Raw genomic sequence first — 18,476 nt, forward strand, 5'->3', positions numbered from 1 at the left:
CTCCATAAAGCTATCATTTATTCCATCCAGGAACTTTATATCTCTCTAGCATGCCCCGATGATACATTTATCCAGTCAATATTGGGGTAATTAAAGTCTAAAAATCAACCGAAGCAAACCTTGCACATAAGCAAGTACTCACGTAAACATGGTGCAGGAAAGAATATACAGTTCCATCGAAATTTCAAATATACTTTTATTATATCTTCAGGCATTCAAAGTTCAGTTAAGTGCGGCAACTCCATTTCGAGTAAACAAACAGAAATTTTTAAAGTCCCCCGACACGGTCCGTGTTTCGGGTAAGCTGCATCAGGAGGGACCACAGCAGGTTTATAATCTACGATAAAATAATATACATCAAGGATGGAACAATTAAGGCTGCGGGTAAAGAAATATACAAAAGAGAGTTCATACCTTTATGGTTGACATCAGGAGCGCAACGCCCTGTATCAGTGACAGCCATTTAAAGGGCAAAAAGGCGCGAAAGAGAAGGAGTCTCTCTCGCGAGATGCTGAAAGCGATAAGAACACAGTACCACACGTGTAGAATAATAACATATTAATAAAATAAGTACCATTCTATTTCCCTGTTTAGGCCCTTGGGTGAAACCGTGTCCAAGGTAAAAATCCAGCGCTGTTCTCTCTTACCCAGTATCCCGGCAAAGTCTCCACCCCGGCAAGGGAGTGAGACTGCCTCCAGGACAAGGAAGGAGAGAGAAGCGACGGAGTGACCAGCCTGGAGCCAGTGTGATACCAAAGGCTCATCGATTCTGGAAGATCTAATGTTGCAGCAGTGCTCAATGATCCTTGTCTTGATCATACGTGAAGTTTTACCCACATACAGCAGGGGGCAGGGGCACTTAACCACATATACTACTCCTCTAGAGGTGCAGTCAGTTTTAGAAAACAATTTGAACACTCGTCCAGTTTTTGGATGTATAAATTCTGTGGACAATGCCGTGTGCTGGCACATAGTGCAATGGCCACAGGGCGAATGCTCACCTCTCACAAATGGTCGCACTTCACTCAGATGACTCGCCGTGTGCACCAGCCGGTCCCGTAGGTTGGTCCCTCTTTTAAACGTGAACCGGAGTGGTGCATGCATAAGGTCATTCAGGGAGAGAGCTACCCAGTGTCTTTTTATCATGTTGGCTATGGACCTGCCAACAACAGAGAAGGGAAGGATACAGTTCAGGGATGTGTCATCAGAAGTCACAGATGGTGTAAAAAGCCATTCCCGGTGCGTGTATAGTGCCCGCTTAAAGCCTTGCGTGCCTATATATGGATGATTATGAAGAATCCCATATCCATTCTTCGGAATGGTCTTCATTCATCCATATATGGCTACGCTACATAGATGATGTCTTTATAATATGGACAGGTTCAGATATACAATTCTTTGTATTTTTTGACTGGGTCAACTCCCTTAATCCCCATATTCAGTTTAATTTCAACATTCACTCCATATGTGTCCTTTTTGGATGTGGCTATTTTTTGGAAGGGTGATCATTTTGAGACTTCACTATTTCGCAAAGACACGGACCGGAACACCTTGTTGGCTTATGACAGCTGCCACCCCAGGGCACTCCGCGATAACATCCCCACAGGACAATTTCTGAGACTCCGCAGACTTTGCTCCAATCGTGCTGACTTTCTGTCACAGGCCCAGTGTTTATCTGTCCAGTTTTCAGAGAGGGGTTATCCACCAAAGGTCATAAAGAAGGCGTTTAAGCGGGCACTATACACGCACCGGGAATGGCTTTTTACACCATCTGTGACTTCTGATGACACATCCCTGAACTGTATCCTTCCCTTCTCTGTTGTTGGCAGGTCCATAGCCAACATGATAAAAAGACACTGGGTAGCTCTCTCCCTGAATGACCTTATGCATGCACCACTCCGGTTCACGTTTAAAAGAGGGACCAACCTACGGGACCGGCTGGTGCACACGGCGAGTCATCTGAGTGAAGTGCGACCATTTGTGAGAGGTGAGCATTCGCCCTGTGGCCATTGCACTATGTGCCAGCACACGGCATTGTCCACAGAATTTATACATCCAAAAACTGGACGAGTGTTCAAATTGTTTTCTAAAACTGACTGCACCTCTAGAGGAGTAGTATATGTGGTTAAGTGCCCCTGCCCCCTGCTGTATGTGGGTACAACTTCACGTATGATCAAGACAAGGATCACTGAGCACTGCTGCAACATTAGATCTTCCAGAATCGATGAGCCTTTGGTATCACACTGGCTCCAGGCTGGTCACTCCGTCGCTTCTCTCTCCTTCCTTGTCCTGGAGGCAGTCTCACTCCCTTGCCGGGGTGGAGACTTTGCCGGGATACTGGGTAAGAGAGAACAGCGCTGGATTTTTACCTTGGACACGGTTTCACCCAAGGGCCTAAACAGGGAAATAGAATGGTACTTATTTTATTAATATGTTATTATTCTACACGTGTGGTACTGTGTTCTTATCGCTTTCAGCATCTCGCGAGAGAGACTCCTTCTCTTTCGCGCCTTTTTGCCCTTTAAATGGCTGTCACTGATACCGGGCGTTGCGCTCCTGATGTCAACCATAAAGGTATGAACTCTCTTTTGTATATTTCTTTACCCGCAGCCTTAATTGTTCCATCCTTGATGTATATTATTTTATCGTAGATTATAAACCTGCTGTGGTCCCTCCTGATGCAGCTTACCCGAAACACGGACCGTGTCGGGGGACTTTAAAAATTTCTGTTTGTTTACTCGAAATGGAGTTGCCGCACTTAACTGAACTTTGAATGCCTGAAGATATAATAAAAGTATATTTGAAATTTCGATGGAACTGTATATTCTTTCCTGCACCATGTTTACGTGGGTAATTGAAGTCTCCCATTATTACTGCACTACCAATTTGGTTAGCTTCCCTAATTTCTCTTAGCATTTCACTGTCCGTCTCACCATCTTGACCAGCTGGATGGTAGTATACCCCTATCACTATAGTCTTCCCCGACACACAAGGGATTTCTACCCATAAAGATTCAATTTTGTATTTAGTCTCATGCAGGATGTTTATCCTGTTGGACTCTATGCCATCCTGGACATAAAGCGCCACACCTCCTCCCGGGTGCTCCTCTCTGTCATTGCGATATAATTTGTACCCCGGTATAGCACTGTCCCATTGGTTATCCTCTTTCCACCATGTCTCTGAGATGCCAATTAAGTCTGTCATCATTCACTGTTATACATTCTAATTCTCCCATCTTACTTCTTAGACTTCTGGCATTAGCATATAAACATTTCGAAGTTTGTTTTTTGTTTGTATTTTCATTCTGCTTTTTAATTGATAGGATAAGTTAGAATTTTTTTAGCTCAGGTGAGTTTTTAGTTACAGGCACTTGGACTATTTTTCTAATTATTGGAACCTCACTGTTGGGATGCCCTAATTCTAATGCATCATTAGTATCCTTTGAAGATACCTCTCTCTGAACCATGCGCTGCTGAGCGACTGTCGGCTTTCCCCTTTGTTCTAGTTTAAAAGCTGCTCTATCTCCTTTTTAAAGGTTAGCGCCAGCAGTCTTGTTCCACCCTGGTTAAGGTGGAGCCCATCCCTTCGGAAGAGACTCCCCCTTCCCCAAAAGGTTCCCCAGTTCCTAACAAAACTGAATCCCTCTTCCTTGCACCATCGTCTCATCCACGCATTGAGACTCCGGAGCTCCTCCTGCCTCTGGTGACCTGCGCGTGGAACAGGGAGCATTTCAGAGAATGCTACCCTGGAGGCTCTGGATTTAAGCTTTCTACCTAAGAGCCTAAATTTGGCTTCCAGAACCTCCCTCCCACATTTTCCTACGTCGTTGATGCCCACTTGTACCACGACAGCCGGCTCCTCCCCAGCACAGTCTAAAATCCTATCTAGGTGACGTGCGAGGTCCGCCACCTTCGCACCAGGTATGCATGTTACCAGGCGATCCTCATGCACACCAGCCACCCAGCTATCTACATTCCTAATAAACGAATCACCAACTATGACGGCTGACCTAACCCTTCCCTCCTGGGCAGTAGGCCTTGGGGAGATATCCTCAGTGCGAAAGGACAATGCATCACCTGGAGAGCAGGTCCTTGCTACAGGATCCTTTCCTGTTGCACCTGGTTGGCGCTCTCCCATCATGAGACCTTCTTCCTCCAAGGCAGCACCAGGGCTGCCAGTCTGAAGTTGGGACTTGACTACTATATATCCCTGAAGGTCTCATCTATATACCTCTCTGTCTGCCTCAGCTCCTCCAGGTCTGCCACTCTAGCCCCCAGAGATCAGACTCGTTCTCTGAGAGCCAGGAGCTCTTTGCATTGCATGCACAACTTCTCACCGGTGGGCAAAAAATCATACATTTATTTATTTGAAATTTTTTATATACCGGTATTAGTTGGGACATCATACCGGTTTACATAAAACAAATTAAACAAATTAAGCTTGGAAATTACATGATAACAGGGAAAACATGAACTGGGAGGGGGTAACAAAGAGCAGTTATGAAGAAAAGATTATAAAACAATTGTGGCCTCAATATGAGGAATGCATAAAACACCAAGTGATGCTGCAAAGAGTGGTGGATTTGTGGGATAGCCTATTCTGGATAGGCTTGTTTGAATAGTATTTAATTTCTTTTTGAATTTGCTCACACATGGTTCGAGGCGCATGTTGGGAGGCAAGGTGCTTCATAAGGCGGGACCTGCGATCGAGAGGGCACAGTCGCGTGCAAATGAGAGGTGGGCTGTTTTCAGTGAGGGCACAAAAAGGGTACCTTAGTTGGCAGTTCTGGTAGGGCGGGTGGACTAGGGGGCAGTGAAAGGAAGGTCTAACCATTTGGAGTTGTGGGCGTGTATGGCTTTATAGACTATGGTCAAGGTTTTGTAGTGAATGCGGGTGGGGATGGGGAGCCAGTGTAGGTCCCTGAGGATGGGAGTGATGTGATCATGTTTCCGGGAATTTGCGATGAGTCTTGCTGTGGCGTTTTGTAACATTTGTAGTGGTTTTATTGTGGAGTATGGGAGCCCTAGCAGGAGAGCATTACAGTAATCAAGTTTGGAAGAGATGGTGGCTTGGATTACTGTATGGAAGTCTTGGGTGTGTAGGAGCGGTCTAAGTTTTTTTTTTTAAGTACGTTGAGTTTGAAGAAGCCATTTTTGAGTATAGAGTTAACATAATTCTTCATGCTTAATTGCTGATCGAGGAGGACTCCAAAATCCTTCACAAATGGTTGCGCTGAAAGGGGGTTAGGCTTGGGGATGTTGGACAGTAGGGGAGAGGGGAAAGAGTGGGGGGAGATAAGCAGGAGTTCCGTTTTGTTCGTATTGAGGGCAAGGTGGAGGTTGGCGAGCAAGGAGTTGATGGCTGCGAGGCAGTTATCCCAGTGTTCTAGGGTGTCAGAAATGGAGTTGTGTATAGGGATAATGATCTGGACATCATCGGCATAGAGATAGAACTTAAGTTTGAGATCAGAGAGGAGTTGGCAGAGGGGGGTGAGGTAGACGTTGAAGAGGGTGGAGGAGAGTGATGAACCTTGGGGGACTCCTTGTTGTAGAGGCTGTGGGGTGGATGTGGAGTTACCAATTTGAATGGAGAATTTTCTGTTTGAGAGGTAGGACTTGAACCAGGAGAGGGCAAGGCCTGAGATGCCGATGCTTTCCAGGCATGCCAGTAGGTGCTGGTGGCTAATAGTGAAATTCTGCCGAAATATCAAGGAGGGCGAGGAGGTAGCTGTGGCCTTGGCCCATGCCTCTGAGGAGGTGGTTGGATAGGGAGAGGAGAGGAGTAGAGATTCTGTATTGAAGTGTTTCCGGAAACCAAACAGATGCATGGAGGATCGCATGATTTTCGAGATAGTCCATGAGTTGTGAGTTAACAACTCTTTCCATTAACTTGGCAATGAAAGGGAGGTTGGAGATTGGGCGGAAGGAAGGGTCGTTCGGGTCAAGGGAGGGTTTCTTGAGGAGGGGTTTGACTACGGCGTGCTTGAGATTGTCTGGGACCGACCCATGGGCGAGTGAGTAGTTGATGATGTCTGCTATCGCTACCTTCACGGAGTGCCCCTAGTTCTTCTATTATTCAAAAGTGTGAATAACCGATTCACATCCACTCGTTCAAGACCTCTCATGATTTTAAAGACCTCTATCATATCCCCCCCTCAGCCATCTCTTCTCCAAGCTGAACAGCCCTAACCGTCTTTAGCCTTTCCTCGTAGGGGAGATGTTCCATCTCCTTTATCATTTTGGTCGCCCTTCTCTGTACCTTCTCCATCCAGTGCCTTAGGGATCTGTACTTGGACCGGTGCTTTTCAATATATTTATAAATGATCTGGAAAGGAATATGACGGATGAGGTCATCAAACTTGCAGATAATACAAAATTATTTATAGTTAAATCACAAGTGGATTGTGATAAATTGCAGGGGGGCCTTGCAAGACTGGAAGATTGGGCATCCAAATGGCAGATGAAATTTAAAGTGGACAAGTGCAAGTTGTTGCATATAGGGAAAAATAAGCCATGCTGTAGTTCCATGATGTTAGGTGCCTTATTAGGAGTTACCACCCAGGAAAAAGATCTAGGCTTCATAGTGGATAATACATTGAAATAGTCTGTTCAGTGAGTTGTGGCAGTAAAACAAAAAGCAAACAGAATGTTAGGGATTATTAGGAAGGGAATGATTAATAAAATGGAATATGTTATATTGCCTCTGTATCACTCTATGGTGAGCCCGTACCTTGAGTACTGTGTACAGCTCTGGTTGCATCTCAAAAAAGATATAGCTGTACTGGAGAAGGTACAGAGAAGGGCGACCAAATTGATAAAGGGGATGGAACATCTCCCCTATGAGGAAAAGCTAAAGAGGTTAGGGCTGTTCAGTTTGGAAAAGAGATGGCTGAGGGGGATATGATAGAGGCCTTTAAAATCATGAGAGGTCTAGAATGGGTAGATGTGAAACGGTTATTTACTCTTTCGGATAACAGAAGGACTAGGGGGCATTCCATGAAGTTTGCAAGTAGCACATTTAAACCTAATCGGAGAAAATTCTTTTACATTCAATGCACAATTAAGCTCTGGAATTTGTTGCCAGAGGATGTGGTTACTGCAGTTATGTAGCTGGGTTTTAAAAAGGTTTGGATAAGTTCTTGGAGGAGAAGTCCATTAACTGCTATTAATCAAGTTGACTTAGGGAATAGCCTCTGCTATTACTGGCATCCGTAGCATTGGATCTACTTAGTGCTGGGTACTTGCCAGATACTTGTAACCTGGTTTGGCCCCTGTTGGAAACAGGATGCTGGGCTTGATGGACCCTTGGTCTGTCCCTGTATGGCAATTTATTATGTTCTTACTGATACAATTAATAGTGTTTAAGTGTTTTGTAACATGCATCTTCCCCCTCCTGCACCAAAAGAATCAGACCAAACCATATTCACTCCAGCCACTGTTCAATACTACATGACTCAAAGTGAAAGGTCTTCTCATTCAATTCACATACCACTGGACACTAATGAAAGTACAATCAAGTTTGCAAGAGGATAGCATTATTTTCAAATTCAAGGCCGAAGACGAAAAGATACCAAAATATTCTATATTTTGAAGCTAACAAATGGAATACCCACCTCTGCTCGCGTAAGGTTGCTTGAATTTCACATACTCGAACTAATGATCTTAAATTTTTTAACTCAGTACAGATTTCAGACATATGAATGCTCCCCATGTTGTGGGCTTCCTCACGTAATCTTGAGGCCTGGAAGACAGTACTGCAAATTATTTTTGTTTTAACATAAGATGTTAAAACAATCATACTCAACAAAGTTCTTCTGGAAAGTAAACTCGTCAAAGCAGATGTTATATCATAATGACAGGAGAAAGCAAACAAATCATAATAGCACTTTTAATACAAATCATAGAACCTAAAGAACTGTATTCCAAGTCAAATTTCCTATAAAGGAACAGAAGATGGTCGTCCCTGGACAGCAGCACATTAGGTCTATGACAGTCTGCACATGTTGCTCTCTTCATAGTACTGATATAGTACATAGTACTGATGCTAATCAAACATAGACCCCTTCCCTCCTACCCAGAATCTGTGCATCGCCCTGTTTTTTTTTAATGCTTATGTAGTTTCCAGCAGCCGCACATGTCTTATACCTCTTCCTATTTACTCCTCCCCGTTGAAGTAATTTTCAATTGAACTGATTTAAATATTTACTTTTTTAGTTATCATGGTTGCTCCTTTCGCTACGTTTTATTTCTATCTTCTTCCCCCTTCTCTCTTTCCTCATCCCCCCCCCCTTTTTCTTGCCTGCTCCCACTCTTTGCACCTTGTTCAATGTAATTCCTCCTGCTTTGAGTTAATTGTAAACCGGCGTGATGTGTTTCACAAACGTCGGTATATTAAAAGTTCTCAAATAAAAAAATACTGCTGATGAGCTACACAGCTGACCAAAACCTACAGAGAAGTTACCTTCAGCTACCCAGGTATACTGGATGAATTATGGAAATGCAAGGACTACCTGCACACATGAAAAAAGTATTGGGCATCAGGGATATAGCATTAACAAAGACCTGAGTTCAAAAGTGACTGTATGATATATGGTTTCTGGCAAAAACTGCTCACTAAAGCTCATTTCTGGTATTCAAGGGGACATCTTTTCCTGTCACAACTCTGAAATGTCCATGTATCATTTACAATTACTCTACAGGAAAAAGTCTCAGCAATTTGTGTCAGCTCCTCCCCTTGCACTGCTAGCTGCTGTTAAATTTCCTCTCCCCCTAAACATTCATTTCCCACTTGCACACTACACATTAAAAAAAAATTCTGGTTCTCCAGATCTATCACATTTTCCCCAATCTATTTTATTTAAAGTAAGCAGTTACAACTGTAACTCTCACAGATAAATCCAGAGCTCTTTACACAGATCAATGAAACAAAAATTCAGATAAAGGTGAGCCAGCCAACATAGGGTATTTAGATTTTCAGAAGGCATTTGACGAAGTCCCTCAATGAAATACACCTCAGGAAATTACAAAGTCATAGGACAGAGGAGGCAGTTTTCTATTGTGGATTGGTAACTATTTAAAAGACTCGAAAAGAAAGGGTAGGATTACATGGTCAATTTTTCACGTGAAGAAAGGTTGTTAGAATACAACAGGGATTGGTACTGGGACTTGTGCTGTTTAACATATTTATAAATGACGTGGAAAAGGGAAGGATGAGTGATGTGATCAAATTTGGAGATGATACAAAATTATTCAAAGTTGTTAAAATAGCAGCAGATTTCAAAGAACTGTAAAAGGACCTTGTGAGACTAGAAGGCTAGGCAACTGAGCAGTAGATAAAATGTATTGTGGAAAATTGCAAAGTGATGCACGTAGGGAAAAATAATCCCAACTACATGTACACGATGCTGGGTTCTGTACTGGGAGTCACTACCCAGAAAAAGGACCTTGGAGTCCTTTTGGACAGTATGTTAAAATCATTTCAGTGCATGGTCAAAAAATCAAACAGAATATTTGGAATGATTCAAAAAGGAATGGAGAATAAAACAGAAAATGTCATAATGCCTCTGTATCGCTCCATGGTGAGACCGCACCTTGAATACTGTGTACAATTCTGGTCGCCGCATCTCAAAAAAAGATATAATTGCGATGGAGAAGGTACAGAGAAGGGCTTCCAAAATGATAAGGTGAACGGAACAGCTCCCCTATGAAGAAAGACTAAAGAGGTTAGGACTTTTCAGCTTGGAGAAGAGACGGCTGAGGGGGGATATGATAGAGGTGTTTAAAATCATGAGAGGTCTAGAACGGGTAGATGTGAATCGGTTATTTACTCTTTCGGAAAATAGAAAGACTAGGGGGCACTCCATGAAGTTAGCATGGGGCACATTTAAAACTAATCGAAGAAAGTTCTTTTTTACTCAACGCACAATTAAACTCTGGAATTTGTTGCCAGAGGATGTGGTTAGTGCAGTTAGTATAGCTGTGTTTAAAAAAGGATTGGATAAGTTCTTGAAGGAGAAGTCCATTACCTGCTATTAAGTTCACTTAGAGAATAGCCACTGCCATTAGCAACGGTAACATGGAATAGACTTAGTTTTTGGGTACTTGTCAGGTTCTTATGGCCTGGATTGGCCACTGTTGGAAACAGGATGCTGGGCTTGATGGACCCTTGGTCTGACCCAGTATGGCATTTTCTTATGTTATCTCACCTCTGTATCAAGCCATGGTGTGACCACACCTTGGTTACTGTGTACAGTTTTGGTTGCCAATCTCAAGAAAGACATAATGGAACTAGAAAAGGTGCAGAGGAGGGTGATAAAAATAATAAAAGCAATGGAACATCTCTCCTATGATAAGAGGCTACCAGGCTAGGGCTCTTTAGCTTGGAATAGAGATGGCTGAAATGGGATATGACAGAAGTTTATAAAACCATGAATGGGTAGAGCAGGTAAATGAAGGACGGTTATTTTACTTTTTCAAATATTACAAAAACAAGGGGACACTCCATGAAACTAACAACCAGCAGATTAAAAACAGATGGTTGAAAGTATTTTTTTTTGTCAGTGAAAAAATCGCCATGAAACTGAAACTGACAACGGAGGGAGTCCTCAGAGAGAATGAGACCCGCCCACAAAATGACATCATCATGCTAACGGCAGAGCCGGTAAAAGACGCCGTTACATCGGGCGTTGTGCGCCGGGCGTTAGGGGCTTTCCCCTTTGTGCTCCCCTTCGTGCTAATTTTCGTGCTGTGTGTAAAATAAGTTTAGTTATGTTTGTTATTTAAGTAACCTCTATTAAGCTGTCTAATAATTTTGCTTTTACATTTTTAATTCTAGATGTTCTATGTATTCGACTAAGGAATTATATTTCCTGCTTGTTCAGATTTCAGTGTAAACCGGCCTGATTTGCATTTTATGCAAGAAGGTCGGTATATAAAAATTAAAAATAAATAAATAAATAATCAAGCCTTGGAATCTGTTGCCAGAAGGAAGTGATCAAGATGATTAGCATAGTGGGATTTAAAAGAGCTTGGGAGAAGTTCCTGGAGGAAAAGTTCATAATATATTATTAGCCAGGTAGACTAAAGAAAGCTATTTCTATCCCTGGGAGTAACTGGAATTAAATCTACTTTACTGGATCTGCTGGGCACTTGCGACCTGGACTGGCCACTGTCAGAAACAAGATGCTGGACTCAATGGAGCTTGATCTGACCCAGCACAGCAATTCTTATGTTTTTATGAAAGTATCATCCAAAATGAACTATAAATTGCTAGTTGATTGTCTGTCTTTATGCGACACCAGTTATATAAAATAAATAAAAAAAAATTTAAGATTCATAAATGCATTTCTGCACATTAGTTAATTCAGGACAAGATAAGGCAAGAACCAAGGAGAGGAAAATAAAAACAAAAATAAAAATTAGTTTGTGGAAGACAGCAAAGGAAGTTGAAGAAAGCTCGTTAAATTTATTGGATAAAATGATCTTGAAAATTACTTTTAAAGACAGGAAGATGACAGCAGCAGGAAAAATATCTTTATAGAGAACAGTTTAAGAAAGAAGGGTGGGAAGTCTACAAGTGAGAAAAGGGACACTGTTACATTGAACCAGAAAGTGAAGTTATATACCTGAAACTGTGGTACTCCACAGCAGGATGTCAGTCCTCACATCCTCACATGTCAGTCCTCACATCATCAAATGGAGCCCAGCACAGATTTTTGATTTCAAAGCTTCTAGAAGCTTTGACCATGTCTTACTGGGCATGTGCAGCCCTAGCTACCTACTTGCCTCCCAGAAAGGACCCCTCAGTCCATGATAAAGCTAAGATTTGGAGAAACCAACTCCAATGGGAGGTAGGAGGATTTTGTGAGGACAGACATCCTGCTGTCAATTGGAGAAAGCAAATTGTTGCTTACCTGTAACAGGTGTTCTCACAGGACAGCAGGATGTTAGTCCTCACATATGGGTGACATCACAGGATGGAGCCCAATCACAGAAAACTTCTGTCAAAGTTTCCAGAACTTTGAATGGCCCCTACTGGGCATGCCCAGCATGGCACTAACCCTGCAGCCAGCAGGGGTCCCCCTTCAGTCTTATTTAAAAGCTACAGGCAGTGCCGAAAAATAAAATAATAAAATGTTACGAATCCTATACCGCAGGGCGGCGGGCGGGTTTTGTGAGGACTAACATCCTGCTGTCCTGTGAGAACACCTGTTACAAGTAAAGCAACATTTGCTTTCTCACAGGACAAGCAGGATGGTAGTCCTCACATATGGGTGAGTGCCGAGCTGAGGATGACCGAACATGCACCAAATGTACCCAAAGGCGTGCAACAGGCATAACAACTGGGGTGGAATTTGGTAGAGGGCATCCTGAACCCCACTGGGCAAGCGGAAGGGTGTTGGTACGTCACGTTGTAAATAGGTTATGAAGGACAGACTGGCCAAAGATGGAATCTTGTCTTCCGGCTTTGTCCAAGCAATAATGGGCTGCAAAGGTGTGGAGAGAAATCCAGGTGGCAGCGGCACCGACCGTAAGTGTGCTACTGAAGTTGCCATGGCCCTCACAGAGTGAGCTTTAACATGGTCTTGAAATGGAATGCAAAGGATAGCAAAAGGATATGCAGTCCGCCAACCAGGAGGAGAGAGTCTGCTTACCCACAGGCTTCCCTAACATGTTAGGGTGGAAAGAAACAAAAATTGAGTGCTTTCTCTGTGGGCAGCTGTATGGTCTAGGTAGAATGCTAGAGCCCATTTACAGTCAAGGGTATGCAGAGCCTGTTCTCCTGGATTGGAATGGGGCCTGGGAAAGAAGGTAAGTAGTATAATGGATTAATGTGAAATTCCGATACTACCTTAGGCAAGAACTTAGGGTGAGTGTGGAGTACTTCCCGGTCCTGCAGAAGTTTAGTGTAAGGCGGATAGGTAACTAGGGCCTGTAATTCACTAAATCTGCGAGCTGAAGTGATTGCCAGAAGGAAAATCTCTTTCCATGTGAGATAGCGAAGATCACAGGAGTGAAGAGGCTTGAATGGTGATTTCATCAGCCCACCCAAAACCAGATTGAGGTCCCAAGAAGGGGCTGGAGGACAGAGTGGAGGTTTGAGGTGAAGCAAGCCTTTCAGAAAACGTGTTACAAGGGGTTGTACTAATATGGGAACATCCCCGATACCTTTATGGAAGGCGGCTACTGCACTGACATGCATTCTGATGGAAGAAGTCTTTAAAGCTGACTCAGATAAATGCCAGAGATAGTCCAAAACCTTTGTGATTGGACAGGAAAAGGAGTCAAGGGACTGAGAAGAGCACCATGAAGTGAACCTTCTCCATTTGTAAGCGTAAGCTTTTCTCGTGGAAGGCTTCCGTGAAGCTATCAAGACACGGGAAACTGGTTCAGAAAGGTTAAGTGGCTGAAGGATTAACCTTTCAACATCCATGCCGTCAGGGACAAGGCGTGAAGATTGGGATGGCGGAGGCACCCGTCGTTTTGAGTGATCAGAAGTGGGTCTGTTCCCAAGGGAATGCGCCTGCGACTGGAGAACTGAGGCAGAACTCCTGAAGGAGGGATGCGAAATGGTGTTTCTGCTCCCGATGACAGAGTGAGCGGGGAGGGCACTGGCGCCATCGGTGACCCAGGGTCCTTCGGTGGAAAAGCGGCCATGAGCGCTTCCATCCTGGAAAGCAGCAGTGCCAACGCTGCTGGAATCGGGTCATGATCGGTTCCGCAGTCGGTACCAGTGCCAGAGGAACCTGGAGTCGTTGCATCGCCTTGTTGATGGCCTCCTGAACCATCCGGTCCAGTTCTTCTCGGAGACCTGGAGCAAGCAGCCCCGGTTCCTGAAAAGAAGGAGGCAGAGGCATAATCGGAGGGACAACCGTTAAAGGCAGAGTCGTGGCTCCCGATACCCTATCAGGGGAGGGTTGCCTCGGTGACCCGGTCGCCGAAAAGGTCGGTGCCTTTTCTCGACAGGGTTTCTTCGACGGCAGCTTGGACGATGGTGAGGTCAATGATTTTGCTCCCTTGATGGTCCGAGACTTTCTATGCCAGTGGCAATGTTTGTCTCTACAATCCCCTCGGTCCTGAGGGGGAGTAGAGGGTGTCGGTCACCGGCTGGTGGACGATGCTGGCGCGAAGTTGACTGTGCCAGTTCTGACAACGTCGATGCAATAGACTGAGTCGGGGTTTGAGCAAGAGAAGTTCCATCTTTTCCATTCTGGCCTTGCAGGTCAAGACATCTTCTCCATTCTGGCCTTGCAGGTCAAGACATCGTGCTCTCGTCCAAGACACATTACACATACTTTATGGGGATCTGTGATGGACATGGTGCGATTACAGTACGGGCATCGATGGAACCCAGACGCCATGGCAAAAATTGAGCCGTGGTACGGTCGGAGGGCCAAACTCGACGGTAATCGACGGAAAACGGGTAAAAACTTACCGGAGTACCGCGGCTTGAAAACATTTGAGGAGGGACCCCTATGGGGCAAATTAACTTTTAGTAATTCCTCGAGGAAAATTCCTGTCAGGAATCTCTGCAGAGCTCCTTAACCGCGAGGCTACTGCTGCGCGGAAAAAAGAAAACTGAAGGGGGACCCCTGCTGGCTGCAGGGTTAGTGCCATGCTGGGCATGTCCAGTAGGGGCCAGTCAAAGTTCTGGAAACTTTGACAGAAGTTTTCCGTGATTGGGCTCCATCCTGTGATGTCATCCATATATGAGGACAGCCATCCTGCTTGTCCTGTGAGAACCACTATTACAGGAAACTCACTCTACTTTATCCGAGGAAAAGCAGGATGGCAGTCCTCACATGAGGGGACCCTCAAGCTGTAGGCTGCCTTAAACAAAAGAGAAAAACTAAACAGTGCCAAAGGCCCTGCTGTTCTGGATGGAAACAAACTAACCTCACATTACCTATTTTTCTTTTTTTGTGGCAGTCTGACCAATAACAAGCCTTCAGAGGGAATAGAGTTGGGTTCTGAACCTCAAAGAGACTCAGAAGGGACAGACTGTTTAAAATTCAGTTTTGGGTCAGATACTCCTGCCAAAACAGGGGTGTGTTGGGAAGGTGTAGAGAAAATCCCACTTTGCCACTTTGAATCAGATATAGTCAAGAGCTCCAGTACAGTGAGCTTTGACATGCCCCACTAGACCTAGGTCCTCCTGGGTGAAAGAAAGGGCACAATTCACTATCCAAGAAAAATAAAGCTCTTGGCTCCAGTCACATGTATTTTGGTGTCAAGAAAAAAATTTGAGTAGACTATCTGGGATTTTAGAGCCCTCCAGATAGAAGGCTGTAGATACTTGTATCTGAAGAGTAAAAACAGATTGAGTTTACCAACTTATGCACAATGTTAGACAGTGACTAGAAATGTGCATAGAAACAATTTACTATGAAAAAACATTTCAAATAAGGTGGGAAAGGCATTAGGGTCTGTGGCAGACTCCGCCTGCCGAATGACCATTATTAAAAACTTGACCTTCCAAGTCAGATATTAAGCTAACAAGCTTGAAAAAGCTTCTAACCACTGGACAAGCACCTTGCTGAGATCCCAAGACACAGTGGATAACTCAGTGGTAAGCTTCGACTGAAGCCTTCCCAATATAAAGCATACAATTAAGGCCATATGGAGATGGACTAACCCTCCACATGGTGGGAAAACCCCCAGTTTCACCCAAGTAAAACTGAACCACATTGATTATCCAACCAATGAGGGAAAATGCAGAAGGCAATGACGGAAGCCTTATAGGGCAGGCCACCAGAATCTGGGGTAAGAGGCCTAGCCTGCCCATGCAAGGGCCCTGAAAACTGTAGACCCCATGAAGCATTAGACTAAGGCAAAAAACACAACACAAAAGCTGAGAAAATACCTCAAACCAGGCTGCGCTGAGCACCAGGCCAGGACACCATGCACTAGACAGAAAAAAAGGGGAAAAAAAACAGGGAAAAAACCCCTGACAGACTAAACATACCTAAAGGTTACTTGAGAAAGAAAAACCTGGAGGGCCTTGCAAGAAAAACGTTCCTGCAGATTCAGAAACTTTCACTATAGTAGCTGCGAGAGAGAGCAAAGAACCATGACTTGCAGGCTCTGTGGAAAAAATGAGATTGAGGGGCCCCTGCCATGGTTTAGGCTCCACATGCCTAGTAGGGCATACCCAAAACTTATAGAAGCTTTAAAACCAAAATTCTGTGCCATGCTCCATCTGATGATTTAACCTACATGTGAGGACTGCCATCCTATTGTCCCTGGAGAAAATTAATTTACTATTCAATCATTTTGGAACTCTAGCTGGCTGAGGATCAAATTCTCCAAAATCTAGTGTAATTACTGAGTGTGGGTATCTTGAGTAGGCATGTAAGATACAGATGTAAATACACATACACCAAACTAATCAACTTTAGAAAATGTATAAGTAAACTCATGTAGCATACAATACTTTTCAATCACTTCAATTTACATTTCAAGTGTAACCACATTCAAACTATGTCTTCTTTTGTATCAAATATTCACTCCTAGAGGACATGAATATGTCTGAAGAATTATATTTAATGTGCAAATTTTTAAAATTGCAAACCTTTAGAGATGTTTACATTTGATTAAGATTTAAGCAATAGTATGGAACCAGATCTGTTAAGCAATGAAATGGCCTAATATGAACACTTTTTACATTTGTCTCTACCTGTTTTTCCGCATGATCTGCAGGCCAGCCTTGCACATGTTTGATGAGATTTTCATTGAAATGCGCTGCTAGCGTAGGTGTCAGTGAGCATGTGGGTCTTGCAGATGCATTTTGCGGTACAGTTATTGTATTTGATGTACCAGTACTAGAGGTATGATTTGGACTTGATGATGGACTTCTCTGACTACTAGAAGATGGAAGCAAAAACATTAGTCTGCATCACAAAGCCACTAGGAACATATAACTGGCTATTGACAAATTCTTGTTTTGTGATACATCAAGGAGGGATGTAATATTCACACTTTCTTCATCTTCCATTTTCAAACAATTTGCTCATCCTGTTCGCTTAGCTGTCATCTCATTTGAAATGATCCCTCAATCTCTCATCCATCTTCGTACATGTGCTGTACACTAGTACATAAAGTGAACAAACCTCCCCACATCAGCTGCAACTAACCTCAAGATAAAGAACACGGTGATGCAGTCAGTTTTATTTTTCCCAATTCAATTTGCAGCTACATCTGGTGAAAGCCCAGGAGGTGGGCTCTTGGGGCCCTTCTTCTCACTTGGTTATTTTCTGACACTGCTTCTCCTCTGCACAATTTATAAGCAGAGTAAGGGGAAGTAACAAACTACACCAAACATTATAAAGAGCAGAAGAAAGTGAGAAGATTCTCAACCACTGGGATTTATTGCAACAGAACTGCAAACAGAATTAAACAATAACTAAAGTGTCCTATTTTAGTAATAAATTTACCCAAAGCATCGTACAAGAAACCAGAAAACATCAGAAAAGTGCATTTGCTTACCTGTAACAGGTGTATTTCTAGGACAGCAGGATGTTAGTCCTCACAGATGGGTGACATCATCAGATGGAGCCCGGCACGGAAAACTTTTGTCAGTTTCTAGAAATTTTGATTGGCACACAGAGTGCCCAGCATGCCACTATCTGCGTGTCCACGCAAGGTCCCCCTTCAGTCTCATAATATAGCAAAAATAAGAGCGATAAAATAAAACACATGATGACCCAACTCCATGGGGTGGCAGGTGGGTTTCCTGAGGACTAACATCCTGCTCTCCTAGGAGAACACCTGTTACAGGTAAGCAACTGTGCTTTCTCCTCGGACAAGCAGGGTGGTAGACCTCACAGATGGGTGAATTCCAAGATCCAGGCCGCTCCCGGCAACAACTAAGACCAACAGTTACAGAGCAAGGTGCCAACGGGCACAACTGTGGTGCTGTTGGTCAGCAGGAGCTCAGCCTGGTTCCAATCAGGGGCCTTAGGTAGGAAGAATTGGGTTTAAACCTGGAAGAGACTGTGGAAGACAGATTGGCCAAAGGCACTGTTTTGACCATCCTTGTCCAAACAATAGTGGGTAGACAACGTGTGCAGGGAACTCCATGTTGCTGCTCGGCAAATGTTGGCGATGGGGACTGCCCACAGGTGGGACCGGAGGCCGCAAGAGGCTAGAGGTCCCAGGCAAAGGCTAGGGGAACTGAAGCTTTGGGACTGCGGTGCCGGACACATCTTCCTCCTTGGAGGACCCCAATGATGGGGATTGCTCCTGAAGGAGGCATCGGTGGCCACTGGGGAATCGAGGGTCCCTCGGGCACCGGCTGCGTTGGGAGGGTGTCAAGGAGGATATCCAAATGCTTGAGCAGGGGTGTCAAGATAGACAGCAGAGGCTCTGGCACTGGTATGGGGTCTTGTGGCGGCTCAACACTCCGCAGATCTCGGAGCACCGCACTCTGTGGTTCAACTACTCCTGAAAGTCCGGTGACGACAGGACTAAGGGAGGGGG

The 18,476-nt window shown here is 44.2% G+C and overlaps 1 protein-coding gene across 1 annotated transcript in view; it reads right to left on the bottom strand.

Annotated features, from left to right (window-relative positions):
- WAC (WW domain containing adaptor with coiled-coil) overlaps positions 1 to 18,476 on the bottom strand; it is a 317,083-nt gene that overhangs the window by 12,962 nt on the left and 285,645 nt on the right. The window contains exons 12-13 of the mRNA XM_029588633.1: positions 16,675 to 16,861; positions 7,613 to 7,740 (exon numbers count right to left, since the gene is read on the bottom strand). Coding sequence (XP_029444493.1) covers positions 7,613 to 7,740; positions 16,675 to 16,861 — 315 coding nt within the window. The remainder of the gene's footprint in view (positions 1 to 7,612; positions 7,741 to 16,674; positions 16,862 to 18,476) is intronic.

Source organism: Rhinatrema bivittatum, chromosome 2 (genome assembly GCF_901001135.1).
Source record: "Rhinatrema bivittatum chromosome 2, aRhiBiv1.1, whole genome shotgun sequence".
NCBI lineage: Eukaryota > Metazoa > Chordata > Amphibia > Gymnophiona > Rhinatrematidae > Rhinatrema > Rhinatrema bivittatum.